Source organism: Salvelinus sp. IW2-2015, linkage group LG37, assembly GCF_002910315.2.
Source record: "Salvelinus sp. IW2-2015 linkage group LG37, ASM291031v2, whole genome shotgun sequence".
NCBI classification, from domain to species: domain Eukaryota; kingdom Metazoa; phylum Chordata; class Actinopteri; order Salmoniformes; family Salmonidae; genus Salvelinus; species Salvelinus sp. IW2-2015.
Window position 1 is genome coordinate 19,191,339 of NC_036876.1, and position 16,815 is coordinate 19,208,153.

The following is a 16,815-nucleotide window of genomic DNA, read 5'->3' on the forward strand; positions in this document are numbered from 1 at the left end:
AAATAACTTATTTTATTGAAAACACACTGGTATTTTTGTTTTTAAAGGTAGACTCAGCGAGATGATGTTGCAATGAACAGCACCACAGATGATGAGAGCGATGCAAGACTTTGCTCCCACTCAGTCACACAGAGTATCTGAGCATGTGCACTGGTGCGCTTCATGCTGCTACAACGTGATACCTACGAGACCAAAACAGTGGCGAGGTTTATCCTTGCGCTTTAATGCTCTTAGTTGTAACTGACCTACTATGTGTTTACTTTGTGTATTCAATGTCATCTCGCTGAGTCTACCTTTACCATAGTTTAGTTTAAGCATAGATGTACAATATGTGTGATCCAACTGGTAAAAGCAGTGTTTATTTTATCAGAATTTACACAAATAATATCTGAAGGACATAAAAGGCACTCTATTCATGGAACCTATTTCAGCATTCAACCCATTCTACTTACCTTAATGCCTGCAGCAGAGGAGCCTGCATCACCCTACAAGAGACAAATAATAACAACATGTCTATGTGCAACAACAATAAAGATACTGTATGAGCAACAACAATATATATATGTCCAATGCGCAAAACTGTTAGGCGGTAAGGAGCTCTCTAGCTTTAAACAGGGTTACACTTAAACCCTTTACCTTCTTTAAAGTGAGACCAAATATAACATAATCTGAGGGTAAAATTGTATCAAATACCCTTGGCAAAATTCCTAACTCAGCATTTCCAAAACTCTGTCCTGGGGACCCCGAGGGGTGAGCGTTTTGGATTTTGCCCTAGCACTACACAGCTGATTCAAATAATCATAGCTTGATGATGAGTTCATTATATGAATCATCTGTGGCCAAAAACGAAAATGTGCACCCCTTGGGGTCCCCAGGACAGAGTTTGGGAAACGCTGCCCTAACTGATCTTCAGCAGCTAGGGAGTGGGTGATAACTCACTATTCTATGTACTAAACAGAAGCTCAATAATAGATGTTGAGATGACAGGCCAAGAGGAAAAGATCCAGTCCATCTTTAGTAGATGAGTGGAACGGAATGTGATGCTTTAAAACGTGTTTGAAATGGAAACCACAAGGCAAGGGTAAATAAACATAGGCTACAGTACAGTGATGTCACAACTAAAGGACTAGAGGAAATCATCAAGATCCACAGAAATTCTCACAATAGCTGGCCTTATGTTATCTGAAATGTTGAGCTGCACTGTCACACTCTGTGGTAGATAACACTGTCATGACTCTCCTGTGAAGATCTGAATGATCAGGTTACAGTGGGTCCGCTCTACAGCACACGCTCTCTCGTAGAGCGGGAAGTCTGCTGTTTTATGACAGTCGTAAATACCGAAATTCCTTTCCCCACTCTGCCAAAATGAAGGTTGAGAATCCTTTTGTAGGTTGAGAAAGACTTTGCAGTACGGTAACCTCAAAAAGGTTGAATAATGTAACAATATTTCTGTATTCCAACCAGTTGGAATTGTCCGTGGGTATTTAAAGAACAATCCTCTACCAAAGGACAAGACCAGAGAACATGGAGATCATTCCCACGTTGAAATGACTAAGAAATATACAAACTAAAGAACAATTATTCAGGCTGCAGCTGTTTAAGCACTTTAGTCTGGTAAATGCAACGGGTCGAATGGCCAAATGGTACTCTGACATATCCATTATAACAAGCTACAACTCCGAACGACTTTGATCACTGGTGGACAAACCAGAACAGAACGGACCAGAACGGACAGGCGATCGCAGAGAGGGACAACAAAAGGCATACACTCGTAAATATGTATATTGAAATGTATTTTCGAATGAGCAGTTGTTCATGTTCAAATTATAAGCATTTCCATGAGTGTAGTGTATGTACGGGGTCCACTCTGAGTTTCCCGCTCTTGAGCTGGCCCCACCCCATTCTTTTGTCTACCAAGCCGTCATATCGGCTTAGCCCACTAGGGACTTTTCAGTGTATCATGTCAGTAACCAATGTATTACTATTGTGTGTGTGTGTTTGTCATTCTGTGATTGATTAGTTAGTTAGAAAATCAATAATTAAGCCAATTTGTATATTGCTGATTCATGATTTATGTTAGGGTTTGTGCAGATATCCAAGGGTTTGTGACATTCAGGAAGGAAACTGATGAGGTAATAATACATTAATTGAAGACTAATCGATAAGGTAATAACATATCTGAAGAGTTATATTCGGGAAATAGAAACTCTATAAACATTTTCCCATGGTGCCCCGACTTCGTAGTTAATTACTATTCCGCGATCAATTTAATAATTACACAGATAATTGATTTGAATTGATTTGATAATATAACAGTCTTCACATTTAATGACAGCAAACGCTATGACAACATCCACTCTTTGTTTATGTAATAGGCTGTAAGGCATAAGTATCCTATTTTCTTTTTTAAATCGTCAGTCCACATGTCAAGTGTAATTGCGCCATTGTATTTACCAAGTTCTTTCTCAACTCCGGGACCACCCACCAGCGATAATTGTGTTGTTGCCTGATGCAGGACTCTAGTGCTAGAGAAGAGAGACTGTTGGACTGAAACATTCACAACTCCATTAATTTACAAAAATATAATAAATTTGTGCCACAGTTCAGACAGATAGATAGAGCAGCGTTCTAACTCCCCCTTGTGATGGTGTGGTGCAATGACAAAATTATGCAATTTACCACCATCTACCACAAATGGTTGCGGCATAAGCTTGAAACTTTTAATTGAGGAACCACTATGTTTATCATTACTTATTATGTAAATATTCCTGACTTATGTATGCATATTTCCTGTATAATGTTTACCATTATTTGTGTATACATATTCAATTTATGTATGCATATTCTTTCTATTATCTGCATTATTACTTCCTCATTCTATAACTATGTCATTATGTGATAACTAGTGATTCATTGTAAATGACTAATTATGTTTTTATTATTTCTTTGTTATAGAAACCACATACACATGTTTACAGATACTACTTTACATCTCAATACTCTTCAGGTTACCTTGGCAATAAAGTGTTAACAGTGTCTTTCTAGCAGAAGAGACAGGGGCTAGAGTTTAGGGAACGGGATTGCTTTATGAATTTCCCATTGGTGGAAAGGGAGCACAGAATGAGGGCTGGGCCTTTTGCCTGGTGCAGATTTTGCGGTTCTACCTCACATGTGCCTTGCTCTCAGGAGTTGCTAACGATTGCCTTCCCCGGCTTTTATGGGAGTCATTACGATGCATGTATAATTGCAGCATTTTTTTGGGGGCCAATAAACTGCATTAACGGTTACAGCTGGATATCACTTTGCTCAAACGTATTGCTGTGCTAAAAGATTCAACATAGAGCCCATATATAGGCTACATGAATTAGCCAGTTTCCATGCAGCAGTGGCACCAGGTGAGGGTGACCGAAGTAGAGTATTAATCAGGCTATGAAGCCAAAGAGGTGTGGTGACTAATTTGCACCATGGCAGAGATAAGCGTCACACTCAACATTATAGCCATAGTTATTCTGCTTCATTCTGGGGCCTTGGTTTTTAAATCTCTGCTTTAGTTTTCCTCTAATGACCGAGTAACAGTATACGTGAGGGATCGTCAATTCTGATTGGCTCAGAGACCAGCTAAGGACACTGCCAGCAGTTGAACCATAGCCAGAATAACTAAAGGTGGCTTTCACCTCAAATTTGAGGTACCACTTCACTACTACAGCCCAGGCCAAGCTCCCACAGCTCTGCCAGCCTAAACCTACTCAAGAGGGAATGTTGAAATGTTACAGATACTGTCCTGTTTGGTAAATGGCTTATGAAAATGAATGAATACCAATGCTGTTTTTTAACAGATTGTTACAGAGAGTAACTTAGTACCTGGACATGCAATAACAATAAAGGCATTTTAAAAGACACAGTGATTTCCCTGTGTTTTATATACACTGCTCAAAAAAATTAAGGGAACACTTAAACAACACAATGTAACTCCAAGTCAATCACACTTCTGTGAAATCAAACTGTCCACTTAGGAAGCAACACTGATTGACAATAAATTTCACATGCTGTTGTGCAAATGGAATAGACAAAAGGTGGAAATTATAGGCATTTAGCAAGACACCCCCAAAAAAGGAGTGATTCTGCAGGTGGTGACCCACAGACCACTTCTCAGTTCCTATGCTTCCTGGCTGATGTTTTGGTCACTTTTGAATGCTGGCGGTGCTCTCACTCTAGTGGTAGCATGAGACGGAGTCTACAACCCACACAAGTGGCTCAGGTAGTGCAGTTCATCCAGGATGGCACATCAATGCGAGCTGTGGCAAAAAGGTTTGCTGTGTCTGTCAGCGTAGTGTCCAGAGCATGGAGGCGCTACCAGGAGACAGGCCAGTACACAGGAGACGTGGAGGAGGCCGTAGGAGGGCAACAACCAGCAGCAGGACCGCTACCTCCGCCTTTGTGCAAGGAGGTGCACTGCCAGAGCCCTGCAAAATGACCTCCAGCAGGCCACAAATGTGCATGTGTCTGCTCAAACGGTCAGAAACAGACTCCATGAGGGTGGTATGAGGGCCCGACGTCCACAGGTGGGGGTTGTGCTTACAGCCCAGCACCGTGCAGGACGTTTGGCATTTGCCAGAGAACACCAAGATTGGCAAATTCGCCACTGGCGCCCTGTGCTCTTCACAGATGAAAGCAGGTTCACACTGAGCACATGAGCACATGTGACAGACGTGACAGAGTCTGGAGACGCCGTGGAGAATGTTCTGCTGCCTGCAACATCCTCCAGCATGACCGGTTTGGCGGTGGGTCAGTCATGGTGTGGGGTGGCATTTCTTTGTGGGGCGCACAGCCCTCCATGTGCTCGCCAGAGGTAGCCTGACTGCCATTAGGTCCGAGATGAGACCTCAGACCCCTTGTGAGACCATATGCTGACATATGCACATTTGTGGCCTGCTGGAGGTCATTTTGCAGGGCTCTGGCAGTGCACCTCCTTGCACAAAGGCGGAGGTAGCGGTCCTGCTGCTGGGTTGTTGCCCTCCTACGGCCTCCTCCACGTCTCCTGATGTACTGGCCTGTCTCCTGGTAGCGCCTCCATGCTCTGGACACTACGCTGACAGACACAGCACCTTTTTGCCACAGCTCGCATTGATGTGCCATCCTGGATGAACTGCACTACCTGAGCCACTTGTGTGGGTTGTAGACTCCGTCTCATGCTACACTAGCAGTGAGAGCACCGCCAGCATTCAAAAGTGACCAAAACATCAGCCAGGAAGCATAGGAACTGAGAAGTGGTCTGTGGTCACCACCTGCAGAATCACTGCTTTTTTGGGGGTGTCTTGCTAAATGCCTATAATTTCCACCTTTTGTCTATTCCATTTGCACAACAGCATGTGAAATTTATTGTCAATCAGTGTTGCTTCCTAAGTGGACAGTTTGATTTCATGGAAGTGTGATTGACTTGGAGTTACATTGTGTTGTTTAAGTGTTCCCTTTATTTTTTTGAGCAGTGTATATTCCAACACGAGGTTGGAATAATACTGTGAAATTGTGAAAATGACAATAATCCCCTTTTAGTGTAAGAGCTGTTTGAAAAGACGGCCTAAATGTCAGCCTGTTTTGGTGTGATGGAGTTTTAACCTTCCATGGTGACATCACCATGTGGTAAATTCATTAATAGACCAATAAGAAAGCGTTCCAAACCTCTCTGCCAATAACAGCACATTTTCAGTTTTCCCCTCCCCTTTCAGACCACTCCCAGAGAGTCCTAGCAAAATTCTTGCTTGAGAAATTGTCCTTTTTTTCCGCTAAGAAGCTACATTTGTTTCTTTTAAACGATTTTAATTGAAAACAATCACAGTCAGAAATTATATGAAGAGTGCCTTGGTCCTCTTTTTTTATGACCATTCAACCCCTTTACCAAATAGCGCCTTCTACCTACGAAGTCTTACTATTGTATCCCAGCAGCACTTCTCTTCCTTAATTTTTTATCTAAACTAGAATGTTGAAAAAGTGCAGAAGTAATTATTTATTCTTCGATTAGTCTTCTTCACATTCACAGAACACCTGTTAAAACAATTTTACTTTGTATTCGTGCAAACTCAGAGCTGACTATTCTCATTGCCATCTCTATTTCTCCAACATTGCAGCTCCCATATCTTCACCCTGTAACTCATATTACGACATTTTTTCCTGGTGTCTGTGTGCTTGGCATCTCCAGCATGTGAGCATCCAAGGGGCTGATTCACTTAATCCCTTTTTACTGAAGCTTCTTACTGCAGCTCTCTGCCCTACTTATTGCAGAACCGTTGACCTATATCTTTAATTGTACAATTGTTTCTGGTATTATTTATCCCTAAGATCTGAAGGAGGAGATCCTTCTGACTTAGATAACTACCGTCCAATCTCCAAATGATCTTGCCTTTGCCAAAGTTTTAGAATCCCTGGCCAACTGTCAGCTAAGAACTTTTCTAACTTCACACTCTAATGTAAATCAATCCGGTTTTAGTCCTGTACATAACACTGTTTCAGCTGCTTCTCTTGTTTTAAGTTATGTGTTAAACTGCTTAGATCATAAAAATCATTGTGCTGACTTATTTATAGGCCTTTTGAAGGCCTTTGACACTGTTGACCATCACACTCTCATTCAAAAGATTGAGTGACATAGGCCTGGATCAGGCTTCTTGCAAGTAGTTTGAGAATTATCTGTCAGACAGGACGCAATGTATGATTTCTGATGGTGTTAAGTCTAGGCTCCTAGATATTACGAAAGGTGTACCACAGGGGTCGGTATTGGGACCTGTATTCTTTACTATTTATATAAATAATATTGGTCTATCTGTTAAAACTTGCAACATTCATCTGTATGCCGACGATACTGTTATGTATGCCAAAACTTTTACTTAATGTGGGCAAGACTAAATATGTGTTATTCTCTAATTCTAGCAAAAATGTTTCAGATGGACTGCATATTTATTCATTGATAGGGTTTCCACCTATAAATATCTGGGCTGGGGATTGACAAGGATTTAACGTTTAAAAAAACATACTGATGAGCAAGTTAAAAAGATAATATTTAAGGTGGACTTCCTTTTTTTAAATAGATATTGCCTCTCCCTAAACAGCAGATTGTACTTTCCTGCCAGTTGTTGACTATGGTGACACAATTTACCAGAATGAAGCAGCCACTACTCTTAAACATTTGGATGCCGTCTACCATAGCAGCCTTCGCTTTATCACAGGTGACAGTTTTAATACTCCTCACTGCATCCTGCGTCAAAGGTTGGCTGGTCCTCATAAAGTCCCATAGATCATTTCACTACTCCCTTTTTGTTTACAAAGCTCTACTACACAAGCTTCCGACTTACCTAACTACATTGTTGAAGTATAAAAACATGAGATACCAAACCCGTTCACACGGTTGGTTAACTCTTGAGGTTCCTCGGGTCTCTTCCAAATTGGGTAAATCCACTTTTAGTTTTAATGCGCCTCACTGCTGGAACAACATGCAGAACTCATTACAATTAGAAGTTCTGGTGCCGGTCGAGCAGTTTAGGGTGTTAATTGAGGTCTAACTGTTTTGTATTGATTGCTGTTTTGTTTTACATTGTATTGGTTGTTGATCAGGGCACCCTTGGGAATGAGGCCATGGTCTCAATGGGTTTTTCCCTTAATGAATAAAGAATTAAATAAATACAAAATGTGTGAACAAATCAGGTGAAAAATATCACAGGTAAAAAAATAATAAATATAAATATATCAGATGTTGTTTTCAGAAAGGTGTGACTTTTCACATGAATGTTTCACGTGAACAAATCATTTCAGCGTGGAAAATATGTTAATATTTGGTTGAGACGTTGATTGATGTCAATGAGATTACAACCTATAATCACCCATTCAAAAAGACAGCCGACAGTTAAATTCCCTATGTGGTATCACTATGCTTTCAAGCAACCAAATTCAAATGGAAAAAACAACGGGTCATGGATGCATCAACGCAATATTGGCACACACCATTTGTTACAGCCCAATGGAACAAAAGTAAAGAGAAGGGCTTAACAAGAAAAACTTCCAAATGGACTTATTTGAGGCAGAAACAAAAGTAAACCTTGAATTTGTAGGTTTAAAATATCCCTCTAGTGGCCAGGGTTGAACTATTTTATGGAAATGCCATTGGCTGGTAAATATACAGTCTATGATAGGCTGATGAAGAATTTGTTCCAGGATATAATCACTGCCACTTGGTGAGATTAGCATAGAATGAACCATGTTATCTGATGGGACCAGCTTTTTAATTCATTTTTATTGTCAGAGGGAAGTCATACTGAGAGTAGGGTCTCTATTACAGATGAGCCCTGCATAAATACATCAAACGCATACAATATACAAAATTACAAAACACATTTATTAACATAGAGGTCTCCGATCATTACTCTGAACTGACCAAGGGGGACCAGAGAGCTCTGTAAGTTGTACCACATAGGGCACTAAAAAACTAGAAGCAGCTTTACCCAACTCTGTGGGAGACCGAAGGGACCTCCAGTGTTATCCAAGCCTAGGACCGGGTTTGGTCATTTGTAAGTCTAAATTGAATTAATAATGATAGTTACATTGGAAGTTTCTGCATGAGTGCTTTGTAGATATACACAAAATGCTGATCTCTCCTTATGTAAAAAAGTCCCAACCCCCTTTTTGATACAAAACACAATGATGAGTTCTATAACCATTACCAGTAATAAACCTAAGGGCATCTAGTGGTTTAAGTGTAGATGCTGCTGCATGGATATAGATAATATCCTCATAATCTAAAATAGACATAAAAATGACTTGGACAATTACCTTCCTACAGTATTAACAAAAGTCAGACATGCTTTGTTTCCGTAAAAGAAACCAAACTTGAACTTCAACTTCCTCACAAGCTCAGTGACATGTTTTTTAAATGACAGTTTGTCACCAAGCCAGATACCAAGATATTTGTAGGGAGGAAGGAAGGAATTCAATTTGCGTACCGTTCATACACTGCTCAAAAAAAATAAAGGGAACACTTAAACAACACAATGTAACTCCAAGTCAATCACACTTCTGTGAAATCAAACTGTCCACTTAGGAAGCAACACTGATTGACAATAAATTTCACATGCTGTTGTGCAAATGGAATAGACAAAAGGTGGAAATTATAGGCAATTAGCAAGACACCACCAATAAAGGAATGGTTCTGCAGGTGGTGACCACAGACCACTTCTCAGTTCCTATGCTTCCWGGSTGATGTTTMGGTCACTTTTGAATGCTGGCGGTGCTTTCACTCTAGTGGTAGCATGAGACYGAGTCTACAACCRACACAAGTGGCTCAGGTAGTGCAGRTCATCCAGGATGGCACATCAATGCGAGCTGTGGCAAYAAGGTTTGCTGTGTCTGTCAGCGTAGTGTCCAGAGCATGGAGGCGCTACCAGGAGACAGGCCAGTACATCAGGAGACGTGGAGGAGGCCGTAGGAGGGCAACAACCCAGCAGCAGGACCGCTACCTCCGCCTTTGTGCAAGGAGGWGCACTGCCAGAGCCCTGCAAAATGACCTCCAGCAGGCCACAAATGTGCCTATAATTTCCACATTTTGTCTATTCCATTTGCACAACAGCATGTGAAATTTATTGTCAATCAGTGTTGCTTCCTAAGTGGACAGTTTGATTTCACAGAAGTGTGATTGACTTGGAGTTACATTGTGTTGTTTAAGTGTTCCCTTAATTTTTTTGAGCAGTGTACTAGTCATTTGTAACGATAGTCATTTTCTTCCTCCTCCTCGGACGAGGAGAGACGAGACGGATCGGACCAATACGCAGAGTGGTTAGTTTCCATAGTGATTTAATATACAACAAAACAATATGCGATACAAAATACCAAAAATAACTACCGTGACAGTCCCGTGTGGCGAAACACTGACACAAGAACAAACACCCACAAAACACACGTGAAACCCCGGCTGCCTAAGTATGATTCTCAATCAGGGACAACGATTGACAGCTGCCTCTGATTGAGAATCATACCAGGCCGAACACACAAAATCCCAACATAAAAATCACACATCGACAACCCACCCAACTCACGCCCTGACCATACTAAATAAATACAAAAACAAGGGAAAACAGGTCAGGAACGTGACATCATTACAGATTGTTGCTGTAAATGAGAATGTGTTCTCAGTCAACTTACCTGGTAAAATAAGGTTATTGTTGCTATAAATGAGAACATGTTTTCAGTCCACTTACCTGGTAAAATAAGGGTTTAAAAAAATAAAAAATAAAAATAAATCTGAGTTATGGGACTTTGAAAAAAAGCAACAAAAAAAAGCAAAAAAAAGCTTGAAAATCCGACTTCAAACTTGAAAAGGCTCGGTCAACCGATGGAGCAATGGAATACAACAATGTATAATCTGCAAACATATGAATTATATATATATTGTTTTTACAGCATTACCAATGTTATTTATATAGATTCTAAACAGTCATGGGCCGAGTATCAAACCTTGGAACTCAAATTTGACCCCATCTACCTTGATGGCCTGAGTTCTGTCATTGAAATAATTATGAAACCATCGGCAAGCATCAGTACCCAACCCTATTGAGGACAGCTTAATCAAAAGGATAACATCGTCTACAGTATCAAAAGCTTTTGACAAATCTACAAACATGGCAGCACAATTATTTCTATCATCTAAGGCATTTTCAATATAATTTACAACAAGCATGGTAGCCGTAGTGGTGCTATGTTTAGGTCTGAATACGGATTGATTAACATTAAGAATACCATTTACAGATAGAACATAACTTGCCTGTTCATTGACCAATGATTCTATTATTTTCGCAAGACAAGGGAGCCTGGAAACGGTTTGATAATGATCAAGATAACTACTATACCCACCCTTACGGAGTGGTAGACAAAAGCTGCTTTCCACACTTTTGGAATATTTCCTGACACTAACGTTAAATAAAAAATGTAGGTTACTGAGATAGCAACGAGGGGTGCTACATACTTAAGCAAAGACGGGTCCAAATTGTCAGCCCCTAATGACTTCTTGGTGTCAATAGCTAAAGAATTTCTGTGAATTGCCAAAAATAAAAACCCATACTACCATTTCCCAAGTCACGTCAGCTAACGAGACAGTTTGTCGAGCCTTGGTCCAGGCTTGATTACTTATCAAGAGGAGGTCTGAGAGTACAGGAGAGTACCATGGGTTAGTTCGGTATTTGACTCTGAGTCGCTTGAAAGGGGCATGTTTGTATTTTTTGTATTTTGTATTTATTAAGGATCCCCATTAGCTGCTGCCTGGGGTCCAGGAAGAGCCAGAGAGGTAAAAATGGATGAGAAAAATTCAAGTACCAAAACAGGGTCTGGTATGAAGCTAGTAGAAAAAAGCTTTGAATAATATAGATCATGAAGGAACGCCTGGGGTGAGACTTTTTCAAAATGTCTCTTCAAAATGTCTCTGACGAGGGTCAGAGTTTTTCAATTTGGTATCTCTAATGCAAGCAATAGTGGTTGCTGATACAATTTGCAAAAAAACACCACTAGCCAAATACTTATGGGGATGGTTAGTCAGGATAATCAATCAATGAGGAGTTAGCTAGGTTTTTTACATGAATTCAAGTTGACTTATAGACAGATATTCTTAAAACTGATCTGAGGCATATGTAAGCCAATCAAGATTTAGATAACCTAACACCACCAATTCAGACACCAGAAAGGGTTTTAAATACTCATAAATAATATCAGTAGCCTCCGCTGAGGCGGCCGGGGGGCGGGAGACCGCAGCAAAAAAGATATGCATATTTTGGCTTATGGCCACTTTTATAAACAACAGCTCACATGTTTTGGGGACAGAGATGCTAAGAGAGCATGATGCCATAAGAGAAGATCTGACATAAATAGCCACCCCTCACCCCTTTTTTTGTCTATCAAATCTGAAAATGTTGTAGTCCGCAATGGCAATGCAATGGCAATGTCCTTATCCATAATCAAATTATTCAGCCAGTCCTCAGCTACAATTTAGCGTTCTGTCACGTAAGTAAGTCAAGGGTTTTAATTGGCTGATAAGCATTTTGAGCAGAGAAACTGTCTCAATTTAAATGGTTGCTTATTTGTATTTATTAGGGATCACCATTAGCTTTTGCCAAGGCAGCAGCTACTCTTCCTGGGTTCCAAACACATTAAGGCACTTACATTACATATAAAATGAATTATAAAAAAGTACATCATATAACATTATTACACCACAATATATCTACAATACAAAATGTATAATACCACCATACAGCAATATTAGAATGTACGTGTGTTTAGATTGCATGTGCGTGTATGCCTGTCTGTACCTTTGTGTGTGTCTCTTCACAGTCCCTGCTGTTCCATAAGGTGTATTTTTACAAGTTTTAAAAAATCTGATTCTACTGCTTGCATCAGATACCTGATGTGGAATGGAGTTCCATGCCTTATGTTTGCAAATATGTGACCGACCGGCTAGATTCGGTCTTATGTAGCAAAATTTTGGATAAAAGTAGAGACTCAGAGCTAGAACATGGTATATCATACAATACAGTTGAGGAACAATGGGAAATAATTCAGTTTTGAAAGTTGATAAACTTGTAACCACAATTTTGAGAAAATGGCCCTTGAATGTTTTGGTACCTACTGGAGAGCTCTTCTTTATCTACACCCACTCAGCATCGTTCACAACGTTTTAAGCTTTAGCCTCGCCCATCTCTTTAAGGATTCACATGTGAGGCTATGTACTAAACAACCAAAGATTTCAAGACTAAAGGCTGGTTTATACTACAGGTGTGTTCGTAAATGTAATCTGGAGTGCCAGAGCATGCTCTGGGCGTTCGTAAACTCAGAGCGTTTCGCTCTCGGAGCGCACACTGGACGCTCTGGACGAAAAGTAGGGTTGAACCGAGCGTTCTGACCTAACAACGACAGTCAAGCACCCAAGCTAACTGGCTAACATTGGCTAACCGGCTAGCTACGTCCAGACACAAATGAGAGAACAGCTCACTCTAACCATTTTACTCACCCTAGCAGAATAGGTTAGGCAGTTTTTATGTTATCCAGAGCGTTGGTGACTGCAACTGTGCTGCTGGCAACAATTAAATTACATTTTTTTTGCCAAAGTGTACTGACCGGCCATATTCAATGAGTGTTCAGCGTTCGTAAATTCGTCAGTTATTCTGCGCTCAGTACACTTTAACGTTGAAATGAAAATGACTTTATGACAAAATTAGAAATGTGTAACATCTGAAAATGTTGTTATGCTGATGAATGAGGACCAAAAGCGACGTAATAGTAACAGAGTCTTTATTCCAGTATTAAACAAATAATGATTCTCCTGGATATAATCAATGGTAATCCAAAACAGGAAACTGAAATCCTCTCGTCAATAGAGAGGAACGACTGGAGACGCGACCCCAGACTGCAGGTCGCTTCAGGAAGGCACAGGCCGTAGCTGACATAGACACCTGCTCACACGCAGCATCTGAAGAAGGCAGAGAACACGACAGGGCGGAACAAGGCACACGGAACAGCAAACATCAAACAAGAATCCGACAAGACAGGAGCGGAAAACAGAGGGAGAAATAGGGACTCTAATCAGAGGGCAAAATAGGGGACAGGTGTGAAAGAGTAAATGAGGTCGTAGGGAGAATGAGAAACAGCTGGGAGCAGGAACGGAACGATAGAGGAGAAGAAAGAGAAAGAACCTAATAAGACCAGCAGAGGGAAGCACAGGGACAAGACATGATCAAAGACAAAACATGACAGTCCCCCCACTCACCGAGCGCCTCCTGGCGCACTCGAGGAGGAACCCTGGCGGCAACGAAGGAAATCATCAATCAACGAACGGTCCAGCACGTCCCGAGATGGAACCCAACTCCTCTCCTCAGGACCGTAACCCTCCCAATCCACTAAGTACTGGTGACCACGTCCCCGAGAACGCATGTCCATGATCTTCCGTACCTTGTAAATAGGAGCGCCCTCGACAAGACGGGGGGGGGGGAGGGAAGACGAACGGGGGGCGCGAAGAAAAGGCTTGACACAGAGAACATGGAAGACAGGGTGGACGCGACGAAGATGTCGCGGAAGAAGCAGTCGCACAGCGACAGGATTGACGACCTGAGAGACACGGAACGGACCAATGAACCGCGGAGTCAACTTGCGAGAAGCTGTCGTAAGGGGAAGGTTACGAGTGGAAAGCCACACTCTCTGACCGCGACAATACTAGGACTCTTAATCCTACGTTTATTTGCGGCTCTCACAGTCTGCGCCCTGTAACGGCAAAGTGCAGACCTGACCCTCCTCTCAGGTGCGCTCACAACGTTGGACAAAAGCCTGAGCGGAGGGAACGCTGGACTCGGCGAGCTGGGACGAAAACAGAGGAGGCTGGTAGCCAAGACTACTCTGAAACGGGGATAGCCCGGTAGCAGACGAAGGAAGCGAGTTGTGAGCGTACTCAGCCCAGGGGAGCTGTTCTGCCCAAGACGCAGGGTTTCGAAACGAAAGGCTGCGTAATATTGACCAATCGACTGATTGGCCCTTTCTGCTTGACCGTTAGACTGGGAGGGAAAACCCGGAAGAGACTGACGGAAGCACCAATCAAACGACAGAACTCCCTCCAAAACTGTGACGAGAATTGCGGACCTCTGTCTGAAACGGCGTCTAACGGGAGCCATGAATTCTGAACACATTCTCAATTATGATTTGTGCCGTCTCCTTAGCGGAAGGAAGCTTAGCGAGGGGAATGAAATGTGCCCCTTAGAGAACCTATCGATAACCGTAAGAGATCACAGTCTTCCCCGCAGACGAAGGCAGACCGGTAATAAAGTCTAAGGCGATGTGAGACCATGGTCGAGAAGGAATGGGAAGCGGTCTGAGACGACCGGCAGGAGGAGAGTTACCTGACTTAGTCTGCGCGCAGTCCGAACAAGCAGCCACGAAACGGCGCGTGTCCCGCTCCTGAGTAGGCCACCAAAACCGCTGGCGAATAGAAGCAAGCGTACCCCGAACGCCGGGGTGGCCAGCTAACTTGGCAGAGTGAGCCCACTGAAGAACAGCCAGACGAGTAGAGACAGGAACGAACAGAAGGTTACTAGGACAAGCGCGCGGCGACGCAGTGTGAGTGAGTGCTTGCTTTACCTGTCTCTCAATTCCCCAGACAGTCAACCGACAACACGCCCTTCAGGGAGAATCCCCTCGGGGTCGGTAGAAGCCACAGAAGAACTAAAGAGACGGGATAAGGCATCAGCTTGGTGTTCTTATTTCCCGGACGATAGGAAATCACGAACTCGAAACGAGCGAAAAACAACGCCCAACGAGCTTGACGTGCATTAAGTCGTTGTGCCGAAGGATGTACTCAAGGTTCTTATGGTCAGTCCAACACAGACGGTCGCCCCTCCAACCACTTCTGTCCCATCGCCTATCTAGCGGATGGCGAGCAGTTGCGGTTACCCACATCATAGTTGCGTTCGATGGCGACAGGCGATGAGAAAAGTAAGCGCAAATGGACCTTATCGTCAGACTGGAAGCGCTGAGACAGAATGGCTCCCACGCCCACCCTCTGAACGCGTCAACCTCGACAATGAATTGTTTAGTGACGTCAGGAGTAACAAGGATAGGGGCGGATGTAAACGCTTCTTGAGGAGATCAAAAGCTCCCTGGCGGAACCGGACACCTTAAAGCAAGTCTTGACAGAGAGATCAAGCGTGAGAGGAGCACCACTTGACCGAAATTACGAATGAAACGCCGATAAAATTAGCGAAACCGAGAAAGCGCTGCAACTCGACACGTGACTTAGACGGGCCAATCGCTGACAGCCTGGACCTTAGCGGGATCCATCTGAATGCCTTCCAAAATAACAGAACCGAGAAAAGTGACAGAGGAGACATGAAAGGCGCACTTCTCAGCCTTCACGTAGAGACAATTCTCTAAAAGGCGCTGGAGTACACGTCGAACGTGCTGAACATGAATCTCGAGTGACGGTGAAAAAATCAGGATATCGTCAAGGTAAACGAAAACAAAAATGTTCAGCATGTCTCTCAGACATCATTAACTAATGCCTGAAAACAGCTGGAGCTTAAGACCGAACGGCAGAACCCGGTATTCAAAATGCCCTAACTTTAAACGCCGTTTTCCACTCCTCTCCTCTCTATCTATCAGATGGTGAAGCGTTACGAAGGTCCAACTTAGTAAAGCACCTGGCTCCTGCAAAAATCTCGAAGGCTGACGACATAAGGGGAAGCGGATCTTCTTAACCGTTATGTCATTCAGCCTCGAATCCACGCAGGGGCGCAGAGTACCGTCCTTCTTCTTAACAAAGAAAATCCCGCTCCGGCGGGAGAGGAAGAAGGCACCACGGTACCGGCGTCGAGAGAAACAGACAGATATCCTCGAGAGCCTCTACGTTCGGGAGACAGAGAGTATAGTCTACCCCGAGGGGAGTGGTCCCCCGGAAGGAGATCAATACACACAATCATCACGACCGGACCATTGCATGCTAGACGAACTAAGGGGTTGAGAACTGGCTCAGTAGGGACCACGCATTTGTTACTGTCATGACCGCAAGTCCAATGCGCAGATACATGAACTGTGTCCGCTATTTCCTCTTGGCTACTCCCTTGCTCCAGGAGATAGTTTCAGCCTATTGTCCGTTCTTGCTACGCTTCAGCAAGGGACAGACCCACAGCAACAGCGATACGTCTTAGGTTATAGCAGAGCAATTAAAACACTTCAGCCTGTATCTATACTATCTATTCACGGTTCCTAATTGCATTCGGATAAGCTAGATGTACCTAAGAGGCCTCATTA

At 42.8% G+C, this 16,815-nt stretch overlaps 1 protein-coding gene across 9 annotated transcripts in view; it reads right to left on the minus strand.

Annotated features, from left to right (window-relative positions):
* LOC111960057 (collagen alpha-1(XXV) chain) overlaps positions 1–16,815 on the minus strand; it is a 394,437-nt gene that overhangs the window by 57,823 nt on the left and 319,799 nt on the right. For all 9 annotated transcript variants that reach the window (XM_070437770.1, XM_070437769.1, XM_070437776.1 and 6 more), the window contains exon 13: positions 453–485. In XM_070437770.1, coding sequence (XP_070293871.1) covers positions 453–485 — 33 coding nt within the window. The remainder of the gene's footprint in view (positions 1–452; positions 486–16,815) is intronic.